The sequence below is a fragment of the Zootoca vivipara genome, chromosome 3, assembly GCF_963506605.1.
Source record: "Zootoca vivipara chromosome 3, rZooViv1.1, whole genome shotgun sequence".
Taxonomy (NCBI): Eukaryota; Metazoa; Chordata; class Lepidosauria; order Squamata; family Lacertidae; genus Zootoca; species Zootoca vivipara.
The window spans coordinates 15601105-15615363 of NC_083278.1; the positions used below are offsets into that span (position 1 = coordinate 15601105).

A 14259-nucleotide genomic window follows, 5' to 3' on the forward strand; every position below is an offset into this window, starting at 1 on the left:
TCTGAGCCCTTAGCAGACTGCAAAAGAATTGAAGGAAAAGTCCATGACATGTGCTCTGAAGTGAGATGACACAGTCTAGTGGCAATTTCCAGAGAGGCAGCTGAGTAAATTTGTTACTGTGTTGGCAACCGTTAACAAGGCAGTATTGGTGACAACACAAACATCTGGAAGCTTCACCCAGCTCTATATAATTGCTAGACAAATAGATAGAATAGAAGGAGCATAACCTAACCTGGAAAAGATTTGTTTTTACCTCTCTCACCTACCCCAATATGTTATTTCAAAATGCTACTGCTCATCTCAAATATTTATTGCAAGGGATATAAATGCAGAGCAGTTGGAAATATTTACACATGGGCTGCCAAAGCTTTACTCATTTCCTGATCTGTGGCTCTCAAGAAGAAGTCTTTGGCACAGGAATGCCTCTGCTTTCCCATACATTTGCTGCTCCCTCTGATTCTCTTTTCTATTCTGATTTTAAAAGGTGAGGAATGGCTGGATTGCTGTCAAAGATCCCAATCTGCAGAAGTGTAAGCTCTCTTCCTTGGCTGGACCTTCCTGGGAGAAGACTTAAGCTCACAACAGCTTCCTCGTGAGATAAGAGGAGACTGACCAGAGCAACATCATGAGGCATGAAGGGCACCCTACCAACATCACGCTCGCCAGCACCAACTTTGCTGCAATATACAGCCACTTCAGCAGAGACTTTCCCTTCTACCCAAACTACACTTTCCCCTTCAACTTCAGCTACAACGACTATGATCTACCCCTGGACGACGGTGACGACGTGACCAAGACCCGCACTTTCTTTGCCGCCAAGATCGTCATCGGTGTGGCGCTGGTTGGTATCATGCTGGTCTGTGGCATCGGCAACTTTGTCTTCATCGCCGCTCTGGCCCGGTATAAGAAGCTGCGCAATCTCACCAACCTTCTCATTGCAAACCTGGCTATCTCTGACTTCATTGTGGCCATCGTCTGCTGCCCCTTTGAGATGGACTACTATGTGGTCCGGCAGCTGTCGTGGGAGCATGGCCATGTGCTCTGCGCCTCGGTCAACTACTTGCGCACTGTCTCACTCTACGTCTCCACCAATGCGCTCTTGGCGATTGCTGTGGACAGGTAAGGAGGATCATTGGAATTGGGTTTGCCTGTAGCTAGAGAGGGTAGGATCTGCCAATTTCTCATTTCCCACGTCTTAAATTCAGTTTTCCACCCAATTTTTGTTTTTTCCTTCTTCTTCAAATCCTCAGCATTGGTGCAAATTCCTCCTAATAAACTCATTTTTATATGCAATTTTGACTAATGTATACATTTGTGCAGGCAAATTTCCCTAAGAGAATGCAATCTTGGATGTTATTTTCAGTAATGTACTGATTTTTATGTGCACCATTCCCTAATGTATGCATTTTTTCCGACAATGATTCCTTGGAGAACCATATCGCAAAATTGCGTGAACTTCTAAGGCATGCGTCTTTTGGTTCTATATTGCGGAATATATTTTCGAATATATTTCATGCACACTATTCCCTAACATATGCATTTTTATCAACAACGATTGCTTTGAGAACTGCATCGCAAAATTCTGTGAGCTTCTAAGGCATGCTCATTTTGGTTCTAGGTTTGTTTCAGAAAGTGAAAACTTGATAGATTCACCTTTAAATGTGAATGGAATCCAGTCTCTCCCTCATCCCTAGGAGTCACCAAGAATTCTATATTCCTGCTTAAGATCGTCATTATCCAAACAGATTTTCCCTTTAAAAACACATTAGCGATTTAAATACTGGACAGTTAATTGGGCACTCAAGTCGTCTCTCCACTTCAGAATCTATGAATACCGTACTCCAAAATGCAACACACTTCACAGTGTAAACACTTCCCAGCATCTCAGAGGCTTGAGGTGAAAGGACTTCGTGACATTTTGGCTTAGCAGAGTGGATGATGCAGACTCTATTCCCAGCAAAGGGCAACCTGATTCTTCTTTTTTCTGCAATATAATCTTTATTGATTTTATATATTAAGTCCATTCACCGCAAAAAGAACAAAAGAAAAAACAAAGCACATCAAATACAAAGAAAATGTTACATATAAAATAAAATCCTTCCATACGTTAAGACTTCCGTCTTCCTCAGTATGGGTCCTTCGTTTCCTTGTTGACTGCATATTGTATGACCTTTAATTACCTATAATTTTTGTAGCATATAACATTGCAGGAGTTAATCAAAGCATGTCAAAGATTTCATATATGGACAACATTCTTTTAAATATAATTGGTATGTTATAGAAAATTATAGGGGGGGGGAATCGGGACACCATTATTAATGAACAGAGAGGGGTGACCGAATTTGACAGCTGCAATACCCAGAATCCTGTTCAACGCCATCTTCCCCGTCTCCGCTCCGCTTCAAAGACCCTCACCTCTCCCGCTTGGACTCAACCCTGCCTTAAGGAAGGCTTAAGGATCAGCATATGCAGACATTTCCACATGACTAGCAACTTGGGAGCCATATATCCTATTCTTTGTTAAACCATTGCAGTGTTTTTATTCTGGGGGGACGCATACCCCTTAACATTTTGTGAATCTAAGTTTGGCCTCATTGAGGGGCAGTATTTCAATATGAGTAGGAAAATGAGAGTACCTCTAAACTTTTTTTTAAAAAAAGAAAAAAAGCACTGAACTTTTGGTTTGTCTGGTTCCTAATTTTTCCTGTCATCTTTGCCAATTCTACATAATCAAATAATTTCTCTTGCCACTCCATTTTAGTTGGTATTGTAATTCCCTTCCACCATTTGGCTATCAGCATTCTCATGGCAGAAGGGCAACCTGTTTCAGCCCTGGGGCTTGCAATACTGTATCAATAGAGGGATTTCCTTTTCCCTGCACACCTTCTCAGACAGCCCATTGTTTTGCACAAATTAGCCTTCCAGGTCCCTGTGCTCTATCTTTCCAGGCTGTTTTAGCCTCAGGTGTGAGGAAAGAGAGAGAAGGGGTACCAAAAGCAGGTTTAAAAGCCATGAAAGAAATACCTTATCTCTTAATCTTTTGTTTAAACAAAAATCCAGATACAGTAAATAAATGCCTAGGATTGATTTCATTTCATTTCATTACTATTTAATATTAAAAATCGCTCTGCAGGTTAGCTTGTGAGCATGCAAGGATTCATTGCAGTGGATTATTTTTTGTCTCCAATTCAAAGCATGATTCAGCAGAAGCAAAAAAAAAGATTTCTTTTTCAATTTACGAGAACACTTCATAATCACTGCAGAGGATTTCAGTCCTGGGGTCAAATGTCTGCAATCAAAGCTAGCTTTTGCTGCATGTGGCTCCTCCAGCCATCCTCTTATTTCAAAAACAAGTTTCTAGTCATCTTGAAGTTTTAAAACAAATATCCTCTCTGAGTGCGAAACCTGAGCGTGTTTTGAAAGATATACCTTGGGAACTAGCAATAACTATTATTAAGGAGCTGGTGGGGATAGTGTATGCCATCAATATACAAAATTGCCAAGCAAAACTAGAAGCACACAGCAATTGGCAGAGTCTATGCTCCTTTATAAAAAGAATAATAATAATCATTTTATTATTTATACCTCGCCCATCTGGCTGGGTTTCCCCAGCCACTCTGGAAAAGCTTCCAGCACATATAAAAACATTTAAAAAATGGCAAATATTAAAAACATCCTGAGCTTGAGGGTCACATAACTAGTATTTGTACTGAAGGGCACTTCGAAGCAACTTGCTTATTGATCATTTATCCTGATTTTTTTTTGGGGGGGGGGTAGGCTAGACCATGTTGCCTCAAAGCACTTTTTCCAGTGCAAAGCAGTGAAAGCAGATTTGTTGTACTAATCAACTGTGGTTGTGCAATCTGAATTTCCTGGCATGTGGTTGAATCCCACTCAACAGTCTGAAAGTGCCCCCACAGCCAAATAAACTTTGCCTCCTCTTTGCATAACAACCTATTTTTGACAGGTCAGAACAGCGTCTTTGGGGTTCTTGGCATCTTTTGAAATTACCAATAATATTGGAGACCTGTTGGCGCATAAACGTAAATGCCCTTTGACAAATCCATTTCTACAGACTATTGTTTAGTGATAACAGCCATATCTTCGCAATATGGGATATTAATCTGAAGAGCAGCAATCTTCTCTCTCTCTCTCTCAGCCTGACTCAGCTCTGGAGAGACCAATATTATGTTTGCAACTATGTTTTATGCCAAGGAAATTTATTTTCAGAATGTTTTATATAAAAACATAGGCTTGTAACAGCAATGGAAAATCTACAGCTAATGCTCCTCCATTGTAATAGGCCAGACTGATATATAAGAAATGTTTTTATTATACAGCCACATAACAGAAAAAGAACTACACTGAGAAATGTCCAAGATTTTAATTCTGAAGCAGAAATAAAGAGTAACAACATGCTTCTCAGGGAGTGAGACTAGTAGAATGCAAAGTATTAGGCTTTGGGAAGAAAATTCAGTAGAAGTGTAAGTTGAAGGGGGGAATGGGCAGTCTGGCTTTGTAAAACACCAATGTAGCTTTGAAAATGGTTTTATGTAGCATTCTCCTCTCTGATAAGAGGCCCGTGGTAACCTAGAAAGGGAATTAAAAATCACAGTGCATTCTGGTACTCCTTCAAGAGCTAGTAGAAGTCGATTGCAAGCCATTGGTGGAACAACTGTCACCATCCTAATTGTCACTTCCATGCAGTGCTTGTTGCGTGGCCAGGTCCCAAACCCTCCCGGGGAGTGGAATAAGGACACACGAAACAGTATTTTTGGTTAATGGGCGAAAAACGTCACAACTTTATTGGTTACAGAATGTGAGTGGTATTGGCTTAGGCATTGGAAACCACACAACTATATCTGACTCCTGTCCATCCGCAGGAGTCTTGGAAGGGTTAACCAAGCAGGGGGAGCCCTGCTGATGCACATCAACTAGGGACTCCCCCAGGGTCACCGCTAGGGGTTGTGCCATGGCCCTAGCCCCCCGTCTGGGGCTTCGGACGGAGACCACGCCCCCGGATTCCTTTAGCGGAATACCCTTGAATTAGGAGCAGTAGGTGATGGCCACTACCTCCCCTTCCCTTCAACCTAATACTCCAATGCCTAACCACCTAACCTTACGAAGTTGTGACGATTTGCTATGAGGTAGGCGGGGGGGGAAACCCAAATGGCTGGTGCCAATTTGCCACGTGGACAAATTCCAACCAGGCCCCTTGGACAACCCATACGACCAACCGAGGTCCATAGCAAGGTCAAGAAATAAAGGAGCCTAACCTAAGGGAGGGAGGGATGGAGGGAGAACTGGCTGAGGAGGGAGAAAAAGAGGGATGAGTACTTGGCCGTGGGCAGTTTAAATAGCCTGTGCCATGCCCCCAGACCATCCGAATTGGATGGCCTAAGGGTGACGTGGCTGAGGACCCTTTAATGGCGCAGGGGCAATCCCACCCTGCGTGCATGGGGAGGGCTTGCTCCCAGCCCGCAACGACATCTCCCCGGGAACGGGAAATGGCTTTGTCTATTACCAGTTCACCTGCAGAACAATTTTTAAGAAACTAAAGTCACAGAAGCTGAAATATTTCATCTTAAGCATTTTTCCATCTGGATTTTTTAAAAAAGTTTTAAAACATGCTATTTTCTTATACCCGTGGATTTTACCCCCCCCCCAACTCCCTCCCTCTTCCCCTGCTCTCCAGTTACCCAATCCTCAGCTTCTATCTTCACCGACACCTGTCGATACTCGAGTCCTTATGGAAGAGAAATTCAATTCAGTACCATTTGAATCCAAATTTGCGCTATCGAATTTGCACTTTCCGAAACAATATGAGAACTGAGCACAGCTATCCTTCAAAATTTGGAGCTTCAGAATTTTGCAATGCCATTCTCCTGCCCAACAATGTTACAAAATGTTAGATGAAAGTGTGTATAATAGAAATCAGCATACAAAAATGTATTATGTTAGGGAACATTTTGCTTGCAAAAATGTGTGCATTAATGAAAATTGCATATAAAAAGGTTAATCATAGCATCACAGAGTTGGAAGAGACCATGAGGGCCATCTAGTCCAACCCCCTGCAATGTAGGAATCTTTTGCCCAACATGGGGCTCAAACTCATGACCCTGAAGAGTCTCATGCTCTTCTGACTGAGCTATAAACAAATGCATGAAGCTAATAAGAATTTGAAAACAACATCTGTCTTTTGCAGGTACCTCGCCATCGTTCACCCACTGAAACCCAGGATGAACTACCAAACAGCAACCATTCTGATTGCCGTTGTCTGGATCATCTCTCTAATCATTGCCTTCCCATCCGCGTATTTTGCGACGGAAACCGAATTATTCATGATCAAAAACCAAAAGAAAATTTTCTGTGGCCAGATTTGGCCTGTCGACCAGCAGATGTATTACAAATCCTACTTCCTCTTCATCTTTGGCATCGAGTTTGTCGGACCCGTTCTCACCATGACCCTCTGCTATGCCAGGATCTCGCGAGAACTGTGGTTCAAAACGGTCCCAGGCTTTCAGACGGAACAGATCCGGAAGAGGCTCCGTTGCCGGAGGAAAACAGTGCTGGTTCTGATGTGTATCCTGACAGCCTACGTCCTCTGCTGGGCACCTTTCTACGGATTCACAATCGTCCGTGATTTTTTCCCCACCGTGTTTGTGAAAGAGAAGCATTACCTTACCGCCTTTTACATAGTGGAATGCATAGCCATGAGCAACAGCATGATAAACACCATGTGCTTCGTAACAGTAAAGAACAACACCATAAAGTACTTCAAGAAGATCATGTTGCTCAGGTGGAGGTCCACCTACCATGGAGCCAAGTCTAGCGTAGATACCGACATCAGAACTAGCGCCATGCCTGTGACAGAGGTGGATTGCATTAGGCTAAAGTGAAATTTGGCCAGAAATCTCCTCACGGCAAAGATTCCTTTTTGGTGTGTGACCTCATGGTTTCATCTGACTTTCTTTTCTTTCTTCGCATGGGCAGAAGAACTTTCCATGTTCTCTTAGGCTAGTGGTGTCCAAACTTTTTTCAAAGAGGGCCAGATTTGATGACGCGAAGGGCCGTGGGGGCTGACCAGAGGGCCAACCAAAGTTGTGGAGGTTTTTTAAGGGTTGGAGTTGTTGAGCTTCTTTTAGAATTGAAGTTGTTTTTGAGGGGTTTTTTAAAGGATTTTACACCAGAAAGTAAACTGCCACAGGGGCCTGATTAAACAGACCGGTGGGCCGGATTAGGCCTCCAAAACGGACTTTGGACAAATCACTGGGAAATGAAATTGTGCAGCCACACAAGCGCCCTGAATTTGCTACATCCCAGTTTCCCTTTTATGAGACTATACTATTTACCCTTGGCACTCTAAAAGCCCCCCCCCCCCCCAGTCCTTAATAAAAGAAAATGTTATTCTTACAAACACGGGATTCCATCTTGACTGTCGCCAGAATTTCCCGATTTTGTTTTGTTTTTTCCTTAGGTTAACTTCAAGAAAACTCATGGCTTTTCTAGGACAAACAGAAGGCTGACGAATGTCTAAGATCAGCAAGATGCTTTATGGATCAAATATTTATGCTTCACATATGCTTCCTGTATTTTCTGTACATGCCCCAGCAACTCCATATGTTTCTTCCTGATGGACACTAGAATTTCTGGAACCAAGCTCCCTTTCTGTCAAAAAACAATCTCTTCTGTAATAGTGTTCTCCACTTGAGTATGTTATTTTATTACAAAAAAATGCAGCACTTTGGCCCAGTTCAGACTCATGGGTGGAATGTTATTTTTTTCTTGTATCTTCGTGTTCTTGATAAATGGAGCAGGGACATGTTGCCGCAATCGGTCTCTTGCAATCGGTCTCTTGAGTTATCCGGATTTTTAGTGATTGATATAATGGTAACCTACCCGTGCAAATGAGGGGGAAGCTGGATGCCTACATCTGTAAATCACATGTCCCAAAGTTTTCAGTAGCTTGTCTGAAACCTCCTATTGTTAACATTTTCAATCTGGACCGGGGGTGCCAGCCAGGTGCTTGTCCTAGGAACTCGAGATCCAACAGGATTGCAAGGACCAATGGCTATGGTAGTAAGAACGACAGAGATCCAGAACGAAACCTTCTTGTATAGAATAGCTATGATAGTGGTACTTTGTCTTGGCGAATACCCAATCCTTAAAGGAAAAAATACCTAATCTTCAGAGGACCTCTAGCAAGATAATTATTTTTGGTTTTTGTTCAAAGGATTAGGGCTATGCATAGGTACAACCACAAAGAGTGCTTTCAGAGGCAGTCAAAATAATCCCCCCCAATGTTGCCCACCTTTTCTTGCCGGTGATTTGAGGGCTGTTTGCTAGCCAATTGGCAAATGCTTCATTGCTATATTTAACAAAGGGCATCGTCTTGAAAAAGTGATCCTATGTCAAGATGTCTTGACATAACAAAGTGAGGACAATGACCTTGCTCTGAATGAGCTTTTGCCTTTTGCTCCCTTTTGCAGCATCTCTCTGAACTAAAATGGCTGAAAACATAGTGCTTTCTTGGAGTCGAAAAACACTCCAGTGAAAAGTGCTTTCCTTTTGGTTCAGCCCTAAGAATAATCCTTGGGCTGGTGAAACGGATTTATTCACAGGACTGAATTTATATGAGAATGTGGCTGCACTGAGCCTTCACATTTTAGACTCAAATCCATACATCTAAAGTAACTCTTTTTAATAGGAAATTCATGATATGACAGGTCAAAATGTTTCCCGGGCTATGTAGGCATTGCTTTATTGTGTTCTTCAAACTTCCTTTAAAGCTGTGCTTTATAAGATGCAGGTATACATGTTTTAAGGTGCATTATGCACAAGCAACCCAAAGAAGGGTTTCTGCACTTGGGCAGAAGAGTTCTGGCTTTGATCCCTGCTTATTCTAACTTTCCAAGGCGGTTTAAAGATAGGGCCATATTTGGGCCTTCAGCTCCTAAAGGAAGGATGGGGAACCTGTGGCTATCCAGATGTTGTTGGATTCCCACCATACCTGAACATTTGCTTCAGTGTCTGTGCAAGCTTACCCAGAATGATGCCACAGAATCTATTAGGACTTGGTTTCAGACTGCGTAGTTTCAGACTATTCACACTTACTTGGAAGAAACTCCTATCATACCCAGGAGGGCTTACTTCCTGGTAGACATGCATATTATTGCATTGTTAATGGTCTGTTTCAGTTTAGGTTCAGACCACAATACATTTGCGTAATCTGAGTCTGATTAACTCTGCACAACCTTCTGGAAGTCCGTTGTCATTACAATTATTATATTCCTCTATGACCAGCTTTTAAATGAATTAACACAGCTATATCAGATTGTAGAAGTCAACGAAGTACATTAACCGAAACCAGGATTGTTTTGCTCTGTTTGTTACAAGAGAAGACCTTTGTACTGTACTGCTGCATTTGTCCTTTTGTAAAATGTGTGACGGTATCTACTTTTGAAGTCAGTGGAACTTTTGTACATGGTTTTGTCTATTCCTGAATCTATGCGGGAGAGAAAGCTCTTATTGCTCAATAAAATGATGTGACATAACAAGCTGGCAGAAGCAGCAGGCAATTTTAAAGGAATTATTTGTGAGTCGGAGCATTTGTAGCATTCTTGCCTCATCTCAGAACCGGTAATCAGGAGACCTGGAGGAAGTTTTTGCCTCCCTCTGAATTTACTCTATATTTTGCGGTGTCAGTCTCAACAGGCACTTCTACAGGTAAGGATTCAGAAATTGTTGCTCACTGTATTATTATTATTATTATTAATCTAAACTGCACTTCACTGGGTGGTTCACAATATAAAAAACACAAAAATACATACCGTATTGGCCTGGATATAAGCCACACTTTCACCCCAAATTTCGACCGTGAAAAGCTAAAATGCGGCTTATGTTCATGACCTTATGGCATGCAGCCAGGAGCAGGGGGCAAACAGTGCCAGGCAAAGCGGTGCCGGCTGCGTGCGTAGTCCCCTGTCCTCTTCCCCAAGGACAAGAAGGGACAGAGGGCAAGGAAGGGGAAAGGCTGCCAGCAACACAGGGGGGCTCCCCCCGTCAGTATGCAGCCAGGAGCAGCAAGGAAGGAAGTAGCTGATTTTTGGGTATTTTTACTCCCCCCCCCTCCAATTTTAAAGCTGCGGCTTATATTCAGGTGTGGCTTATATTCGGGCCAATACGGTAACATAGTAACAAACAAAAGCAATAACTCAATAAGGATTGTAACACTCAGTCCGTGTAACTGACCCACAAAAGGCTTTTCAGGGGAGTCACCTGCACTCCTTCGGCACCTGACTGTGGGCATCTCACCTAGTTGCTGCCCGCACCTCAAATGCAGCCTGAAATGCACACGGACAGCATGAAATCGGGCAGTTCATGGTCAATTTCAGCCATATGAAAATGCAGGACACAGTAGCAGTCATTCATCATGAAATACTTTTGACTTGCTTCCTCGCAAAACCATATCATGAATATTCAGTTGCACTACAGAAGAGGATGAAGCACCTCCTTCAGATGTTAGGCGTGTCAATGAAATTCGGAGAGGGATTTGACAGGTTTAAACAAAATCCTCTACAGGTGTGTATTCAGCTCCAATAACATCCCCTTTGAACAGTCAGAACTGTGTAATTTAACTTAGTTATTTGGGTGGTCCATCTGTCTGATGTTTGAGGGGGTGGTTTAGAAATGTGGGGGGGAAACAGATACTTCCTTTTATTTCTAGCACCAGTAAAAAGAATTCTTCCCATTGGCCATGCTTCCTGGGGATAATAGGAATAGCAGCAGCAGCAACATCTGGAGAGCCCATGTTTTCCCACACTTGTCTTAGAATTAAGTGGATGCCATATAGGTAAGGTAAAGGTTAAGGACCCCTGGATGGTTAAGTCCAGTCAAAGGGGGCTATGGGGTTGCGGTGCTCCTCTAGCTTTCAGGCCAAGGGAGCCGGCGTTTGTCTACAGACAGCTTTCCGGGTCATGTGGCCAGTGTGACTTAACTGCTTCTGGCGCAACGGAACACCGTGATGGAAACCAGAGTGCACGGAAACGCCGTTTACCTTCCTGCCTATTTATCTACTTGCACTGGTGTGCTTTTGAACTGCTGGGTTGTCAAGAGCTGGGACAGAGAAACAGGAGCTCACCCTGTCGCACGGATTCAAACCACTGACCTTCCGATTCGCAAGTCCAAGAGGCACAGTGGTTTAAACCACAGCTCCACCACAGTATTCCCAATGTGGCAGCACCAATCAATCAATCAATCAATCAATCAATCATATTGTTCTGTAAAGGCATGGCGACATTTCCCACCTAGGGGTGGAAGGAAGCCTGTGTTGTACGTTGAAAGAGAATTATATGAAAATGATGTACAGTGGAACCTCGGGTTGCGGACACAATCCGTGACGGAGGCACATCCGCAACTCGCAGCATTCGTAACCTGCAGCACCGCGTTTGTGCACGTGCATGATGCGATTTGACGCTTCTGCGCATGTGCAAGTGGCAAAACCCAGAAGTAATCATTTCTGGTACTTACTTCCGGGTTTCCTGCGGTACGCAACCTGAAAATGCGTAACCTGAAGCGCCTGTAACCTAAGGTACCACTGCACTGTTGGTATTTAACTCCTAGTAAGTTAGCAAAAAGGGACCCAGGTAGTGCTGTGGTTAAACCACAGAGCCTAGGGCTTGCCGATCAGAAGGTCGGCGGTTCAAATCCCTGTGACGGGGTGAGCTCCCGTTGCTTGGTCCCAGCTCCTGACAACCTAGCAGTTCGAAAGCACGTCAAAATGCAAGTAGATAAATAGGAACCGCTACAGCGGGAAGGTAAACGGCGTTTCCATGTGCTGCTCTGGTTTGCCAGAAGCGGCTTTGTCATGCTGGCCACATGACCTGGAAGCTATACGCTGGCTCCCTCGGCCAATAATGCGAGATGAGCGCGCAACCCCAGAGTTGGTCACGACTGGACCTAATGGTCAGGGGTCCCTTTACCTTTACCTTTAAGTTAGCAAAAAGGGATGCGTGTGGCGCTGTGGTCTAAACTAAACCACTGAGCCACTTGGGCTTGCCAATCAGAAGGTTGGCGGTTCAAATCCCTGTGACAAGGGTGAACTCCCGTTGCTCGGTCCCTGCTCCTGCCAACCTAGCAGTTCGAAAGCACGACAAAAAGTGTGCAAGTAGATAAATAGGTACCGCTCCAGCGGGAAGGTAAACGGCATTTCTGTGCGCTGCTCTGGAAGCAGCTTAGTCATGCTGGCCACATGACCCAGAAAACTGTCTGTGGACAAATGCCAGCTCCCTTGGCCTGTGAAGCGAGATGAGCGCCGCATACCCAGAGTTGTCTGCGACCGACTTAACTGTCAGGGATCCTTTATCTTTACCTTTAAGTTAGCAAAAATGTATAAGACAGGTACAAATATCTGCTGGAAATGTAAAGAAAAAGAAGGCACCTTTTATCACATGTGGTGGACGTGTAAAGTCACTGTGAGGGACAGGGGATATCGCGAAGTCCCTCCCCTCCTGAGTTCCAGCCCATCCCCGAGTGCAGGGGAAAGCAGGGAGAGTTCCGTCTCAAGTGGGGAAGCAGGAAGTGGGGTCCGAGGCTCAGACAGGGTAGCGGAGCCAGCGTCCCAGGTGGGACAGGAAGGGGGAAGCAATGGGGCAGACCTGTCCCCCCAACTCCGGAATTGTGCAGAAAACGTAGGGGGAAGAGGATGGGTCTCCCCAAGTTGTTATGTTGGAGAAAAACGCGCCAAACGCCATTCGGAGGTTCTGATTCAAGCGGATAAGATGTGTCTCTATAAATAGCACTGCCTTTAGCACTGTAAATACGCAGCACCAATAAAAAGATAAAATGCAGAGCTGTGTAGAGTCGTTACTCTGAAGTAGCCCACTCCGGCCCCTGTTACAGTCACAAAAGTATTCTGGGAAATGATATATAATGAAACCTCCACATTTTCCTGAGGCTGCTGTAGAGGCGATATGGGCTGCCGAGGAGGCGGTAGATCTGGCCTCAAAGGAGCATGCCACGGCAGTACTCCCACCACAGCAGCGGGCCATGCTTTCCTTGGAGGCTGGATCCACTGCCCCAAAATAATTTGTGTTTCATGATACTGTTAGCACAGATAGTATGCTAGTTGTGTCTCTTGACATAATAACACCTGTGGGGATAGGGCGGTATACAAAGTTAATAAAGAAGAACAAAAACTCCATGGTCTTTTTGTTATGTCTCTTGACCATACTTAGGTCAGTCACAAATGCATCATATCCCCCTCCCCCAAGTCTATATGTGCAAATTTTTCTATGCATAGTTTTCCATCTCTGCAGGAGAATTATACTGCAGTTCTGTTAGAGACAGCGTGATTTAGGAATCCCATCTAGGACTGTGTCATGCGGGGGCAGAAAGACAACTTTCTTCTTTCAGTTGCTTAGGTTCAGTCCGAAGTTTGTGGGAGGTTTCGTGATAAACCGCTGTGCTATCATTGGGAGTAGCATCTTCTATCACTGGTGTTTAGTGAATGAAAAGCCATTTATCATCTCTATACTAAGGGCTTAAGGGGTCAGGCTGAGCAAGCCTGCATCTTTTGAATGTTTCCTCAGAGCACCCTAACGTGTAGGGAAAGGAAATTGCTCAGAAATTGGATTTCAAAGTTAAAAGCTTGGGGCTTTCTTTCCCTCTCCCCTTTATTTTTCTGCAATATATAATGCTTCTCTCTTTGCTTTTCAACCTGCTGGAAAGGAACTGGAGATGAGCTTGGGGCCGTTTACATAGGATGCCAGTTACATATTGCACTGTTGGGGGAAAAAAAACAAAAAACTCCAGCCTTTGTTAAGAAGCCTGATTCAGTTGAAGTCATCTTAATGCTGCCCATGTTTTCAAGTGTAAACAATTCCCCCCCCCCATATATTCAATAAACGTTTTCCAATCTTCTTTAAGCATACGTTCTTGTTCTCTTATTCTATATGTTAGGTCCACAAGTTGAGCATATTCCATCAGTTAAAGTTTTCCATTTTGGGTATAAATACATAAATAACCTTTTCCGACACCTGGGAATTTCCGTCTGAATTATCCCCATCAAAAAGGAACCGGCTTTTGGGGGGGGAGTATTGAATTCCCCTTCTCCCCCCCCAAAAAAAATCATTATGAATTCAACAGTGTAAATAAGTTTTGATGGATGTAATAATGGAATACTGAATGGTTTAGTTTATATAAAATATGCAGGGATTTATGTTATGCAAAATGAATCATGAAAAGAGAAGAAGGGAAGTC

General features: G+C 43.7%; 1 protein-coding gene across 1 annotated transcript; it reads left to right on the forward strand.

Annotated features, from left to right (window-relative positions):
• Positions 1 to 625: 625 nt before the first annotated feature.
• Positions 626 to 6899, forward strand: LOC118081777 (prokineticin receptor 2-like). The gene is made up of 2 exons (XM_035108196.2): positions 626 to 1119; positions 6206 to 6899. Exons 1-2 carry the CDS (start codon positions 626 to 628, stop codon positions 6897 to 6899), a joined length of 1188 nt encoding a protein of 395 aa, XP_034964087.1.
• Positions 6900 to 14259: the final 7360 nt, after the last annotated feature.